Raw genomic sequence first — 15975 nt, forward strand, 5'->3', positions numbered from 1 at the left:
CCTAACAAGGACTCAAACTCACACTTGCTAATTGTTTAACAGCCAACCTTTTCATTCATTGTCAGTATGTGAGCATCACTGACATGGTTGACATTCATTGCAAATTCCTCATTGCTCCAAGATGATGTGACTATACTTTGCAACAAGTTAATTGAGAGGGCTCTTTAGGCTACTTCAGAAAGTAGTTAGCAGTTGGAGTCTCTTTGGGGTCAAGGTGGCTCCAAGAAGACACACCTGTTCATAGAATTTCAAAATATTTCAATTTGTAACCATCTCTGTATTCCAAAACCTGAGCTTAGCAGATATGCTGTACTTCAAGCACTCTTGATGATCAACTAGTCAGCTGAGTTGTTTTATAGAATTTGAATGGGTGGCTCATGTTACAAGAGGATTGGGATTCTTCCCGTGCAGCTCCAGCTAATCCCATAGGCCAAAACTCTAATTTATAAGATGATCTATCTAAAAAAGCGGTGGGAAACTTAGTGGTAATATGCTCTGGTAAACAGTGGGGTTTTTAGCTTGTTAAACATTAGCAGCAACCCTGAAAAATCTTGGGAGGGCTCAGCGTCTTGGTTCTGCCAACCTACATCTGAACTGTCTGGGCAAGTGGGAGCTGCACTTCCAGAGAAAGGAAGTGCACACCATCTTAAGCAAACAATGCTACCAGAGGGAATGTAGATTTTGCAGTAGCTTGAATTATAGGCTCCAACATGCTGATTGATTTCTTTGTGACATCTAGCTGACCAAGCATAACTGCTTAACAAGACACTGCAATATAAAAAATGTCACATTCCTTTTCTTCTCCCAAGTAGTGCTGATTATTTTATTACAGAAGGAGAAAATCTCCTGCCCTAACAACATTGTGCTGAGATAATATCTGCCTCAGAGACAAGAAGATCTTTTGGGTGCTGACCTAAAACAAAGTTTGTGGAAGTGCAATGTTTCTGGTTTGTGCAATGATAATCACATATGTTCACTGTACTAAAGATTTTCAGTGTCAACAAGTTCAAAGCTTCCCCTCATGCTCCACCACGAAATACAGCATGTACTCTCATTTTAACAACAATGTGCAAAAGAATGCCCATCTGCTCATCCGGAGGTTTTTTCAAACCAAAGCTGTAATGCAGCAGGAGGAAGTGGGTATGTGGTTTTCGTTCTCACCTACATCACCAACAGCAGATGCCAGCTGAGTCAAATGCAGTTTTGGAGTACATTAGCTAGCAGTGAAGAAGCAAAGGTCATTGATTATGAGTGAGGAAGAGTCCCCGCAAGGTAAGCGAATGAGGCTGACTGTGTGTTATGTGGGGGTAGGTCCTGTTGAGTTAGGAGCTTTACTCCAAACTCACAATGCTGCTGAAGAAGTGGAGGATACATCATGAATAGTTGAGCAAACCATTTGCTGAATTGTGGTCTGGGTCAAGTTGCATCTTCAGACATTCAGTTATGTTGTTTCATTGTCATGAAACAAATGTTTCATACCTACAGAGGGTCACTGAACAATATACATCAGTGTGAAAAACAATAAAAACACAGTGTGTGTTATTTTTCCACCCTGCAGTGCTAATCGAGTAGTGTAGTGGGGTGGAAAATATGTGCAAAAAATTCTGACTCGTGCTCAATTTCTCACCTCTCCTTAGACGACCGGCCCAGTTCTGCTGGTGTATTCAGCCTTGAGGTCGAGGAGAGCACAAGGCTGATTTAAATATCATTAATGAACCCCGGACATAATTGCCCTGGCTCACTTGGCTTTCCAGCCTTTCCGGTGGAGGTCCTCACCAGCAAGGATTTCAGATAGTTCTCACCAACGAGGACCAAATGTGATTACTTTGCTGGTGGGACCGGAAATCATTGAAACCTCCAGGGTGGTCAGAGGCAGGGCAGGACCAGGCAGTGCCCATGGGGCAGTGCCAGGTTGGCACTACCCACCAGATACCCTGGCACTGCCCATTGGGCACTGGAGGAGGGATTGCTTGGAAGGGAGAGAAGTGGGGTACTTTGCATTGGGGCTGGTCAGTAGGACCAGTTAGGGGTTGAGGCCACTAATCAGGAGGCCAGTGATCGGGGAGGGTGGGTGGGTTTGACAAATCTCCCATTGGTGAGTAGGGCATGTGCAATAGCACCCCTAGCAGCCTGCAGCTGGATTCTCAGCAAGAATAGGCCCCACTCCCCCCACTGGCAGGAATCAGATTTTGGCCTCTGTATTGCAAAGAGCTCATGAAACTTACCTCACTGGAAAAATGGTTTTCCTTGCATATTCAACACTTATAATTTTTCTGAGAAAATTCCACCTAGGAATACTGCCATTAAATATATTGAACCTTTGAGGCTTGTACGGACACACTAAAAATCTCGAGTTATTCTTCACATCTACTCCTGTAAATAGAGTGTTACTGAGGGGCGTCATGGAAGAAATAGCATGATGCACAAGTGTAGTTGATCAGAATAGCCACAAACTGCAGTCAGTACACTCTGATACATCTTTGGAGGGAAGAAATACTTTGGTTTGTATATCGCAGGTGATCTTTGTGGTAAAAACTAGGAAACATTTTTGAGCCCTATTAACAGAAAAAAAACACATGCAAGCAAAAAGTAATTAGTGAATGACTGCCATGCCACTACCATGTCAGCAATGATTGATGTGTTACAGTGATTTAATCTGTTTCCCATTCTATTCCTGCTGTGTTCTGTTTAATCAATTAGCAATATTATAACAAATGCAAAATATTTTTATAATTCTGGCATATGACTGTAAAGACACCAATAGGACTTCAAAAAAGTGCTGTAAAATCCCAAAAAGTCTGCTTCCCTTGATTTCTGCTTTACATGTTTGCCTGTGTAAGTACATGCATATGTGTGTGTGTGTGTGTGTGTGTGTGTGTGTGCACACGCATGGGCAAAGGGTCTTTGGACGTGTCAACAAATATATGTAGAACAAATAACATTCATTTCTCAGTGACTTCTTGTATTTTATCTTATCTCTCAAAAATTAGGAATATCTTGATTTATTGAAGATGTATACATTGTGATGCTACTGTATCTTGAAGAAATTTTTTTTTAATCATGTTCTCTGCAGTTATACGCAATTTTTCTTCATTGGGGAATCGGCTGCTTATTCAGGTGTCCTTTTATTGGTGTTTAAAAGGTTTAAATGGGTTTTGTTTGTTTTTACTCTGAGCCTAATGGTAGGAATGGGAAGAGTGAACAGTCAGGGGAACATTAGTGTACAGGGGTTGTGCGCACAGCAGGAAACCATTATTTATTGCAGCTGCTGAATGAAAATCTTGTACAAAAAAGGATAGTCAAATTGAGATGATCATACAGTAGCATAAAGTTGCCATTGCTTGTACAGAGTTGATAAAGTGCCTAATGAATGAGCAGATAGACACTTGTAAGGATCATGAGCCCTCTGGCCTTCTGCTCACCCACCAGCTGCATTCCTTCAGGAAACAGCAAACCAAGTCAAGGCTGCTGCCTGCCTTTGAAACAACTCTCCAGAAGTAGGCCTCACCAGCTAGGGTGACAAACTTGTCAATTAGGGCCTTAACCTTTAAAAATCACGCTGCTACAGTGTAGGATTGGGACCTGGAAATTCAAAATCCAGCTCATCGGATATGTATACCTTTGCCCCTTGCCCTTGTATTCTGCAATTTTTTTAGTACACATCCAGTCCCTTATACCCTACATCAAAAAGTTTCATTAAATCCCTATAGTGCAGGAGGAGGCCATTTGGCCCATCAAACCTGCACCAGCAAGAATGCCACCTGGACCCTATTCCCATAACCCCACGTATTTACCCTGCTAATCCCCAATAGTGTCAGGGGGAGTAAGGGGCAATTTAGCATGGCCAATCCACCTACCCACACAGCTTTGGCCTGTGGGAGGAAACCAGAACACCCAGAAGAAACCCATGCAGACATGAGGAAAACATTGTTGAGGTGGAATTAAAGCAATTGGAAGACCTGGGGATATGTAAACCCATACAATTCTCAGAGTGGACTGAGCCAATTGTCCCACTGTTAAAATTAGACCTCACAGTGAGGATTTCCGGTGATTACAAACTGAATTTGAACAGGGCTGCCCAAACCTTCTCTGGTCGGGAAAAAGGTACAAATGTCTGAGTTATGTACTATCTAACTCAAAACCAGCTTCTTCCTTGCTGCCATCAGACTTTTGAATGGACCTATCTTGCATTAAGTTGATCTTTCTCTACATCCTAGCTATGACCGTAACACTACATTCTGCACTTTCTCCTTTCCTTCCCTATGTACAGAATGCTTTGTCTGCATACCGCTCAAGAAACAATACTTTTCACTGTATACAAATTCATGTGGCAATAATAAATCAAATCAAATTCACATCAAATATCCTATCCCTAGAAGATCTTTCTGCAAAACTGTCAGGGGCCCTGTACAGAAAATTGGACTTAAGTCATGCACACCAACAGCATGTGCTGGAGGAAGACTCAAGAAAATTTATCACCATTATTACACACAAGGTCTTATTCCAATACACTGGTTACCCTTCAGCATTTCATCTGCACATGCTGTCTTTCAGCGCACAATCAAAAGTCTTCTGCAAGGGATCCCCAGAGTGGTTATGTACCTGAATAGTGTCTTAATAACAGGGGTGTTACATGAAGAGCACAGCATCAATTTGGAGGAAGTCCTCAAAAGATTCAAAGACTGGCTGGAATTTGACTGGCATGCCTGCCCAAATTCTAGGGGTGGGCGAGGCTCTGAGAATGCCATTCTCCATTGGCCTCGGGCAGGATTGTGTGAAACTTAGGCAGATGTGCCGGTAAAATTCCGCCCGCTGTGTTGACTTAAAAAGAGGCCTGGTTATTCTACATCATACATCATAGACAATGTGGTTTTAAGCTAGAGTTGTACTACATCCTGTGTAAAACCAAACTATTGTTTCTGCCTGGTTTGGTTTGCATGTGTTTGATCAGCAGATTGATATGTGAAACTAGAGCTGTCATGTCAGTTTCAAGTCACTGTTTACCCAAAATCAGCTTGCTTTCATGTGAAAGTGATAGGATACTTTCAGCCTCAAACATGACTTACGCTGTCTCATTTGGAAAAACAAACTCATCATTTACAGTCGTGAAGCTAACACCAGATGACCGTGTGGCTGAATCTAACTAATCATGTTCTTGGTCTCTTTGTATAAGTTCTGACACTGAGAATTTGTTAAAAGCCTGAGATCTAAACAAAGAATCCTGATGGCAAGAGAAACAAGAAGAGTCAAGGCTGAGCACTTTGCAATTTGAGTCTGCCTTAGCTTACTGTTGTGCTCTGCAATCAGTGCAATTTAAATTTAACATTTTTGTGATTTGCCTTCCCTCACAATAATTTGCTGATCATTAATAACAAACTACATTCTTGATAATATGACTGTTCACCACTGCAATAATACTGATTTCTAAAACCTTGTGACATTAGTGCCATATCACGGAGTTGTATTTTGCAAGTATTTACCGTAATTTATGTCTTAATTATATCCTAATAAATGTAGGCCCAATCCCCATGTGTGCAGCATAATACCTGGACATCTATACAGCTTCCTTGCCTGTGCAATGTCTCCTTTACTTAAACGTGCGCGTTGGCCAATAGCAGGTCTTATGCCATTTTCATCACGTCCAGGGAGAATGGTGTCCAGAAACATTCCTCTAAGAAAAAGAAAGAACTGTCACTTACTGACACAATATTGTCAGTTTACTCCACTTGTGTTTCTGAATTGTTGGGGGTGGGGGTTGGAGATTTTGGGTGGGCTTCCCCGAAAGGAAATTCTAAGTATTTGCATAAAAACTGAAGTAAACCCTGCTGCTTTTTCCAGCAGGATTTTCAAAATTAATCTCCCATGCTGTGCATCAGTTTTTTCTATTTGTTAGTGTCACACATTGGCTTATATTAACACTGCAATAAAGTTATCGTGAAAATCCCTTAATCGCCACACTATGCACTTGTTCAGATACAAAGAGGGAGAATTTAGCATGGCCAATGCACCTAACCAGCATGTTTTTTGGTCTATGGGAGGAAACTGGAGCACCCAGAGGAAACCTTCGCAGGCACGGGGAGAACATGCAAATTCCGCACAAACAGTGACCCAAGCCTGGGTCTCTGGTGCTGTGAGGCAACAGTGCTAACCATTGTGCCACCATGCCGCCCACTTGCTAGTGCACAGAGAGCCATATCGTGAATCATGCCAAAAACAGTGGGCGGGGCCTGTCCCTGCTGGAGGGGCCGGCAGCATAGCGCTGAGCGGACCACTACGCATGTGCCGATCCATCAGCCCGACATTGCCTGCCTCCTGATCGCTGGCCAACCTCACACTGATCCGTCCCATACCTGATCGCTGGCCTCCCAGACGTGTCCAACCCAGTCCCAGCTCCTACCAGCAGCCTCGACACCCTTCCCCCTTGCAGTTCTGACCCCCTCCACTGCAGTCCCAACCCCCTTCACAGTGGGTCAACCCCCTCAACCGCACCCCCCCCCCCCCCACCGATGGCCAGCTCTATTCACTGCCTCCCTCCCTCTGTCACTGATTCTAGCACAGAGTGACAGTGGTATCCCCCCATCCCTACCAATCGCGCCTCCCAGAGGCTTCACCCCTCTGGCCACTCCCTTTGGCTCTGATGCCCAGTGGGCAGTGCCAAGGTGCCCCCTGGCACTGTCACTTTGCCTCTTGGGCAGTGCCAAGGAGCCAGGCTGGCATTACTAAGCTGGCAATCCCCGAGGGAGCTCTCCTTGCCTTCACCTCCTGGGGGACCTCTAGGACACTCTTTCACTCCAGTGGGGTCAGGCTGCCAGCTCCGCGCTAGTAGGGAGCTGTTATAAATTCTGCTGGAGTGAAACATTCCTGGCAGGGGTGGGGATATTTGCGGATCCGGAGACTTCAGTCCCCACAATGATATTAAAATGATCATTTACATAATTTATTAAGCTTTGTGCCAATTTCTGGCACACAGCTGATGACACTGGAAATCTGGTGGCCAGGGACACATTAAAGCCATGCCCCTCAGCTGGCTAAATGTCCTCTGTTAAAGTCTCCCGGCCCACTGCACTGCTAGAACAGCGCAATGGGCTGGGAGAACATAAGAACATAAGAAATAGGAGCAGGAGTAGGCCATCTAGCCCCTCGAGCCTGCCCCGCCATTCAATAAGATCATGGCTGATCTGAAGTGGCTCAGTTCCACATTCCCGCTTTCTCCCCATAACCCTTAATTCCCTTGCCTACCAAAAACCTATCTACCCGCATCTTAAATATATTTAGCGAGGTAGCCTCCACCACTTCAACGGGCAGAGAATTCCAGAGATTCACCACCCTTTGAGTGAAGAAGTTCCTCCTCAACTCTGCTCTAAACTGCCTCCCCCTTAACTTGAGGCTGTGCCCTCTAGTCCTGCTGTCCTTTCTGAGCAGGAAGAACCTCTCTACCTCTACCCTATCCATCCCCTTCATCATCTTATACATCTCAATATGATTCCCCCTCATCCTTCTAAAGTCCAACGAGTACAAGCCCAGTCTATTCAGCCTCTCTTCATAGCTCAACCCTCTCAACTCCGGTATCGGCCTAGTGAACCTCCTCTGCACTCCCTCCAAAGCCAAAATATCCTTGCGCAAGTGCGGCGACCAAAACTGCACACAGTACTCCAGCTGCGGCCTCACCAGTGCCCTGTACAGTTGCAATTGCCCCCTCTATTCCTTTGCAACTTTTCAAGGCATAACAAAGCAAACCGGCTTACTTAGTTGATGGTAGAACATTGGGGAAAGTTACAAAACAAAGAGATCTAGGGGTACATGTTCATAGCTCCTTGAAAGTGGACGGAGTGGTGAAGAAGGCATTTGGCATGCTTGGTTTCAACAGTCAGAACATGGAATACAGGAGTTGGAATGTCTTGTTGAAGTTGTACAAGACATTGGTAAAGCCACACTTGGAATACTGTGTGCAATTCTGGTCACCTATTATAGAAAGGATATTATTAAACTAGAAAGAGTGCAGAAAAGATTTACTAGGATACTACCGGGACTTGATGGATTGAGTTAAAAGGAGAGGCTGGATAGACTAGGAATTTTTTCACTGGAGCATAGGAGGCTGAGGGGTGATCTTATAGAGGTCTATAAAATAATGAGGAGCACAGATCAGCTAGATAATCAATATTGTTTCCGAAAGAAAGGGAGTCTAAAACTAGAGGGCCTAGATTTAAAGTGAGAGGGGAGAGATACAAAAGTGTCCAGAGGGGTAATTTTTCACAGAGGTGGTGAGTGTCTGGAACAAGCTGCCAGACGTAGTAGTAGAGGCAGATACAATTTTGTCTTTTAATGAGCATTTAGATAGTTATATGGGTACAATGGATATAGAGGGATATGGACCAAATGTGGGCAATTGGGATTAACTTAGGGGTTTAAAAAAAGGGTGGCACGGACAAATTGGGCCAAAGGGCTTGTTTCCATGCTGTAAACCTCTATGACTCTATGTGAAAGGAACATTTCACTGAGTGTCAAGGAGTAACATAGTATAAATTGAGCAAATGTCAAAGCTCCAAGTTTAATATTTGGTCCATGGTGACTAACCTCAGCAAGACTGGAAGAATGACAGAATGGGATTTTGTGAAATATTCATTATGGGATGTGGGGTTTATTGTCCATCCCTAATTACCCTTGAGATGTTGGTGGTGAAGCTTCTTGAACCACTGCTTTCCACCTGTTCTAGGAACAGCCACGGTGCTGTTAGGAAGGAAGTTCATGGATTTTGACCCAGTAACAGCGAAATAACAATGATTTAGTTCCAAGTAAGGATGGTTTGCAATTTGAAGGGGAGCTCCCAGGTCATGGTGTTCCAATGTATCTGCTGCCCTTGTCCTCCTAGATGGTAGAGTTTGCAGGTTTGGAAGTTGCTGTCAAAGGAAACTTGGTGTGCCAGGTCTCCAGCTTTTGATCACTGCCCACCCACCATGCTGGATATGTGCATATGTAGATTTTGGATATGGAGAGAATCAGGCTCAGTTAAGATATGCAATTTAGTAAAAAAACTTACTGGTCCTTAATTAGTACAGCTCACACATGCATAATGATCATTTTGGCCAAGTACAGGAGGGGAGTGTGTATTCCAGGAAAGAGTTAATCCTTCAGCAAAGGATTGAAAGGAATACATTGGCAATCAAATAATAAACAAATAATTTAAGTACTTGTTATCGCATACCTAAAAGTTAAATCACAATACTAAACTGCTAATTTTTAAGAAAGTAATGGATAATTGCACACATTTTCAACAATACGTACATCTCTACATATTCTGAAAGATTTTTCAGCAAACTCAGCACAGGTGTAGAATAGAGATATTAGAATGCACAGCAGAAAAAGAAATTCCAAAACAATGTCCACTTGGCTAGGCCGGAATTTACAAAAGCTAACACACTTATTTATTAAACCTAGAACTTTGGGGAACAATGTAGGCTTTGTTTTTGACCTATATCATGTAAAGTTTAAAATGACTAAACAAGAAATCAGTTCTATAGCACTGTTAGACATAGATTTTATGAGTTTGTGCTCCTGGAGTACAACTTTGTATGATAGCAGTGCATATTGAGTGTATAGGTCAATGCATCCCATGATTTTCTTTCAATTTGCTCAATAGACAGAAGAAACTCAGGCAAAGTCTCATTCCCAAATTCCTACTCCACATTCCTTAGCCTGCGAAGCTCGCTACTAGCAGTGCTCTTTTGTAAATTCTGGACATCAATCTTTGCATATTTGAGCTCTGCCACTCCACTCCAAATGATCTTCCATTAATAATTTTCAGTAAGCAAATACTGAAGGCACCCGCAATGATTCACTATGCAATTACAGTGAGTGTGGCGGATCTAGGGAGTAGTTAGCTGATTTAAGTCAGACAGCAATGAACACTTTACATTTGGCTTCTGTGTTGGAAATTGGGGGGGTTTGAAAACCTATCCTTTTCAGCATGAATAATTGAATGAAAAGCAGAAATAAATTTTACCATTCCAAGTTTAGAAGTACAGAAATTAAATATGTGCTGAGTTGGGCATGAAATCACCCAACTCAGCACATATCTGGAATATGGATTGTTGATAACTGTACACTCTTCCTGCTCCAACTTCATTTTGGTGTATTTTACACATTCCAAATTGTTTTGGCCCTGTAAAATGGCTACATGTTGAAGTTGTCCTGTCTGATCAAGGACCTCCCAAGTATGTTATTTGGTTTCAGAAAATTTTAATCCTGTAGTTAATAACAATTCTTTGAAGTCAATTAGCCATTCTAGTCTCCAGATCTCCTACGCAATCATCATTAGTTTAATGTACAACTTCAGGGGAAGGTAGTGGTGCAGTGTTATTTTCACTAGGCTAGTAATTCAGAGACCCAAAGTAATGCTTTGGGGATCGAGGCTTCAGTCCCACCACAAAGTGAAATTGAATTCGATAAATATCCAGAAATAAAAGTCTAATGATGACCATGAGTTGACTGTCACAAAAACCCATGTGGTTCACTAACGCCCTTCAGGGAAGGAAATCCGCCTTCTTACATCGTCTAGCCAACATGCGACTCCAGATCAACAATAATGTGGTTAACTCTTAAATGCTCTCAGGAATGGCCTAGCAAGCCACTGAGTTCAAGAGTAATCAGCAATGGGTAATAAGTGCTGGTCCAGCCAGCAGTGCCAACATCCCACAAATGATTTTTTTTTTAATTAGTAAGGGTGGACCGAATAATGAATAATTTCACTATGCAATATGGGGAGCAAAGCTCCAAATTAGCATTAAGCCAGAAATAAAATTTTCATTATACTCTACAGCTGACAAAATGTAAACGTCAAAGAGATGTAACCTTAGACTCCAACCTTGAGAAGGTGTTCCTAGCATAGTGCATAATACTGTCAAAGTCATATGCTTCCCCGAGGGAGTTCACTTCACCAGGTTCCATCTTGAGGAAGTTGTATTCCTGACCTACTTGCAGTAAGAAAGAAAGGCAGTGGTTAGTCATGGATCAACTTTGGTGATTGCCACCCACAAAATTCTGAAACCGCTGCCGCAAAGACATCAAATTGTAATGTTCCCATTCCACTGCCAAGTTACATCTGGTTTGCCAAATAACAAAACCTTCTCCTAAACAATTGACTTTGGAAAAAGCATTCCAGATCTGAATATAATTATGCTTCCAGCATTGTACAACGGTTGTGTATTTAAGTCATTTGAGTCAACCTTAATTGAATATAATTCTTGATCCAAGCATAACACTGCAAGAAGCAAATTCTTCTGGCTCGGGTTAGAATTGAGTAGTGCTCAATAATCACCAATGTTGGGCTCTGAAAGAGCCTTGAATGGTGTAGTGCATCATTTTATTCATTTTTAGGTGCACTAAATTCACAATTCATAAATAATTCCAGAATTCACCATTTTCTGAGGTAGAAATTGGTCCTCATTCTTCCTGGTTTCAAGGTGGAAAACAAAGCAAAAAGAACCAATTTCAGAATGGGTGGGGAACCATCAAACCCAATCTTCGCCTTCATTATGAATGTCTACATATTGCCCCAGGCAGATTTGCAGATATTCCTAATGGTCACTTACAAGTATCAAATCCCTTACAAACGTAAATGATAGATTGAATGTCAGATTTATGCCCTTTTGCAGAAACCATTTTGGATTAAACAGGAGTCAGGGGCTGCTCCTCCTGTGACAATGAAACAAGCATGACGGTTTAATCAGAAGCTACCATCAAAAGATAAATTTTAAATAGAAACGTATTTTAACATGCCTGTAGCACCAGTGGGAGCAGAGAATTTCCTTAGCTCCACAGCAACCTAATAACAAAGCTTTCCATTTCTGCTCCACCCTCAAATCTCAATCTTAACATCGGGCGACTGCCAGTGAAGCAAGTTCCCCAACATTTGTTTTCTGCAAATAGAAAAACACCTCTGGAGGTGCAACAGGTGGCAACTTCTTGTCTAATTAACATTAATGAGGCTAAGGGCAAAATTTTAAGCCAACCTTATGCTTCCCAGATGGTGCTGTATATAGCATTGGTTTCAAGCATGAACACAGGCCTGATGGAATTCCAGCCCCCTTGCAATCTCACAAAGGCTGAAAAATAATGATTCACAGCTGGGATCATACATCTTTTGATGTATTGCACTGTTGTCTCTGTCTGGTCGCTGTTCTTAAATTGTGGAATTGCAAAGCACAGTGAACTTTGTCCAGTGCTCTTACTAGGTTAATAGTTGCCAATATTAAGAGTGAAGCTAGATTTCCTTGATGAACTGTTAGGTAAAAGCACCAACCAGTGCACTAAAACTACACCTGAAGTCCCAGATTCAGTCACATTTATGCTTTAAGTTTTCTAATTTCAGCAGTAATTGTACTTGTGGGGTGTTGAACTTCACAAGTGAGCGAAAAGATAGTGAATTTCAACTAAGCTCTTGATCACTATTCAATTAAAGCTCTTGATCACTATTCAACTAACTGTGATAACTGTATAGTGAAGGCAGGATCAAGTTTGGCTGCACTGCCTTAAACAGTTGAATAGTCCACAAGTATTTGATGTGTATATATGGTCATGTTCCAGTATGTTATAAACTTGTGGTAGTACTTTCATAATTTGAAATTGGACAAACGTACAATTAAAATGACTGCTGCAAATTGTGACCTTTGGCATTTGATCTTCAGACAGTCCTAAGACACAAATGAATGCCCATTCAAGTATGGACATTATAAGCCATCTGGGAAATTCACATATCCTTTTGTTTAAGGATGGACTAACACAAAAGAATTATAGAATTCTAGCCGACCTGACTCGCTCTTTCACTCTGAACAAAAGAACCATTGAAACTCAGTGGATGGAATTTTCTTGTCTCACCCACCACGGGAATCATAACGGAGGGACATGACCATACAAAGGTCCATTGACCTAGGTTGAATTTGGTCTTGGAGCAAGCGAAGCCAGAAAATCCTGCCCAATGTGTGTAAGGCAGATGGGAAAGGATCCCATCAACCTTTGTTAAGAAACCTGAAGGTCACATGGACTTGTACTGGCTAGGAGTGGGCTGCACGTGCACAGTTTGGCAACTTTATGTTCTTCAGGCCCAAAAGAAGCCCTGCAAGTCTGCGCATAGAGAGAAGAGGAGGGTGCAAAAACCCAGGTCAAATGACGGGGTGCAAAGTGCCAAAACCAACAAACATCCCAGAGAGATATAAGGGAGGGGAACAGGGAGAGGTCCTGAGAAGTAGAGAGAGGACAGGAAGAGGTCTCAAAAGGAAATCCCAGGTAAGGAACAAAGACAGGGACAGAAACAGTTCCTAATTATGTTCAGTTAAACAAAAGCAGAGAAACTGGCCCTTAGTTAATTGAAGGACAGAGGAGGGCAGACTTCAATTAAAGATAGCTCATGAGAAGTTCTGATAATTGAAAGAGGGCCACTGGGGCAGATGTGTCTCTTTGGAGCAGTAGTGTTCTGTTTGGCATGGCTGACGATCTGTAATTTGGATCCTTGCAATATATTTGAGAATCCAGTGGAACCGAATCGTGGGAAATTAGATTGAAACCCTCAAGGTGGGCAGTTGTTGTTGCCATCCTAGTTTGCTAACTGAAGCGGGCTTAAGTGAATCCCATGAAAATCCAGGGAGGAACCTTAAAGTTGGTGACTTTGTGCTGCAGGCCACTGAGGCAAAAGTATCCCTTTGGAGCACTAATATTTTTATTTGGCACGTTCAAAGGGCTGAAATTGTGCCTGTGTACTCAGGAATCTAGCAGAATGGCATCTCGGGAGATGAGATTGAAACCTTGTGAGATGGGGTTTTTGTTGAAGTCATCCGAGTTGGAGCAACATTTGGAGACAATTACAATAAATTTTCCACAAAGGTGAACGTTGTCTCTCTCATGAGGGTTTCCAAAGTTTCAATGAGATTGGTTGGTTCAGAGTGTTTACTGACTTTTGGGTGGGTTCTTGGAGAAATCCATGGAATCTGTTGTGGTCACAATTTACATTTACTGTGTAGTGTGGTATGTTTGACCAGAATTCACATGTACCTCATACTTACCCAGAACATTAGGAGTTTAAGATAGAGATTCTAAATTATCTTTCTGGCTTTGTATAGTAAGGTTTATTGCTGTTTTGTTAAAAACCTGTGACATTTTCTTCCTTTATTCACTGAATGAGTGTCTTAAATCATAAATTTTGTCTTCTTTAGATTATTGGCACCTAACCAGACCTCATTAACAGCCTGGCCAAGGATCATAGCATCTTCAAATTTTCCCTCAATCACTACATTGAAAAAAATGGGAGATCCTATCAAGGAGAAAGATTGTCCAATCTATTCACCTGAGAACAACCTTCTTGAAATTTAGCTACAAAAAACTTCACAACCTACTGAGAATCCCTCACTTTACAAGACTTTCACTTCAATTTTAAAGTATTGACTACATCTAACTACTGACCTGCCATGAAAGCAAATGAGATAATTATAAGTACAATTATAAGTATAATATCACAGTATATTACCTTTATCTTTACTGAATCTTTAAGCATGTGAGTATGGGTGAGATGAATAAGACCTTCTGTTTAATTCAGGATGTGCGTGAGGATAAATAACCTTTGCTTTTAAACTCAGATTTGTCCTGAGGAGATCTAACTTAGGATCCACAATCTTGAGGGGAAGAAACTCAGCCTCTTACATACAAACATACTGATCCCAAACAGCAAAGAGAAAACTTAAATTCTATCCGTGACAATATATCGACAAAGAAGCCACATGAGTTAAGCACCAGAGAATTACCAGCACATGTAACATGATATCCCAGAAACTGTCAGCAGCTTCAAACAGAATTGGGGAAAGAAAGTCTTACATTAAAAATAAGAGGCAGCTGAAATCTTGAGATTCAATTCCAAAGTGGCATAATAGGGTTTAGGTCTCCCGGGGCTTATTTATAGTGCAATTCCACTTTAAACACATAATCCTGATCTAGGAATAAACTTACACCCATTTATCAAATTTTCACTGTTCAGCAACAACCAGTCCATTGTCAAATGCAATCCATAAATGTCAGCACAGCTTAAAACACTAATTTGTTTTAATGTATAAGCTGAAGTTACTAGAGTAATTACTATTCGTACTTGTTTGGATTGCATCACTAAATACTTAAGTAGGTTGGTCAGCTGTAGAAGAAGTTACACTGGTCCCTACATTAATGCAAAGGTAGGTCCCACGTGGAGAGAGAGAATTTGGGTGTGCAATCACCAGAAATAAACTTAGTTGAGGGGGTGGGGGGTTCTCCACTTGAAATTTGATTGAATGGTTGCAATTTTAATTCTTGGTTTCAGTCCTCCAAAATACGTGGTGCGCACACCTAAATGACACAATCTCAATTTGATTAAAGCGCATGCAAAAATTGAATTTGGAGATAAGAACATGGATTCATAAGGAGTGAGCATAGCACCCTGATTCAGTGATGCTTCTCTCAACTTATTGCTGGGTGCAGCAGGAGCAGCTGGGAGATACTTCCTTCCAATTCTGATGCTGTAACCAGGAAAGTATGGTTGGAGATGATAGAGGTGGTGAGCAGCAGGAATGTCATGGCCTGATCCTGGTGGGGGTGCAGGAAATAGTTCAATAACCTAAGAGAGTCAAGAAAAGTGAATGAATTGCTGATTGACTAACATTCTGTGGTGATCATCCCACCCGAGTTAACTGCCTTGCCAAGTGTTCTCCATCAAACCACTGCTTGTACATGCTTAAGCTTCCAGCATCCAACTTTCAGGATACTTAGAAAATCACAAGATGATCAAGCAGAGCAATATGGCTTTGTAAAAGGGAAATTGAGTTCAACTAATCAATTAGAACTTTTTGACAAAGTAACATTCAAGGTGGATGAAGGGGAAATTTATAGATGTGGTTTACTGGGTTTTCAGAAGGCATTTGATAAGGTACCACAACAAAGATGTAGTGGTAATATATTAGCATG

At 41.9% G+C, this 15975-nt stretch overlaps 1 protein-coding gene across 4 annotated transcripts in view; it reads right to left on the minus strand.

Annotated features, from left to right (window-relative positions):
• Positions 1-15975, minus strand: part of tll1 (tolloid-like 1) — a 303989-nt gene that overhangs the window by 117536 nt on the left and 170478 nt on the right. For all 4 annotated transcript variants that reach the window (XM_080192042.1, XM_080192060.1, XM_080192049.1 and 1 more), the window contains 2 exons: positions 10862-10967; positions 5547-5671 (listed from right to left, as the gene is read on the minus strand). In XM_080192042.1, the coding sequence (XP_080048168.1) occupies positions 5547-5671; positions 10862-10967 (231 nt within the window). The remainder of the gene's footprint in view (positions 1-5546; positions 5672-10861; positions 10968-15975) is intronic.

This window comes from Carcharhinus amblyrhynchos, chromosome 1 (genome assembly GCF_965287045.1).
Source record: "Carcharhinus amblyrhynchos chromosome 1, sCarAmb.v2.hapA, whole genome shotgun sequence".
In the NCBI taxonomy this organism is placed as follows: Eukaryota; Metazoa; Chordata; class Chondrichthyes; order Carcharhiniformes; family Carcharhinidae; genus Carcharhinus; species Carcharhinus amblyrhynchos.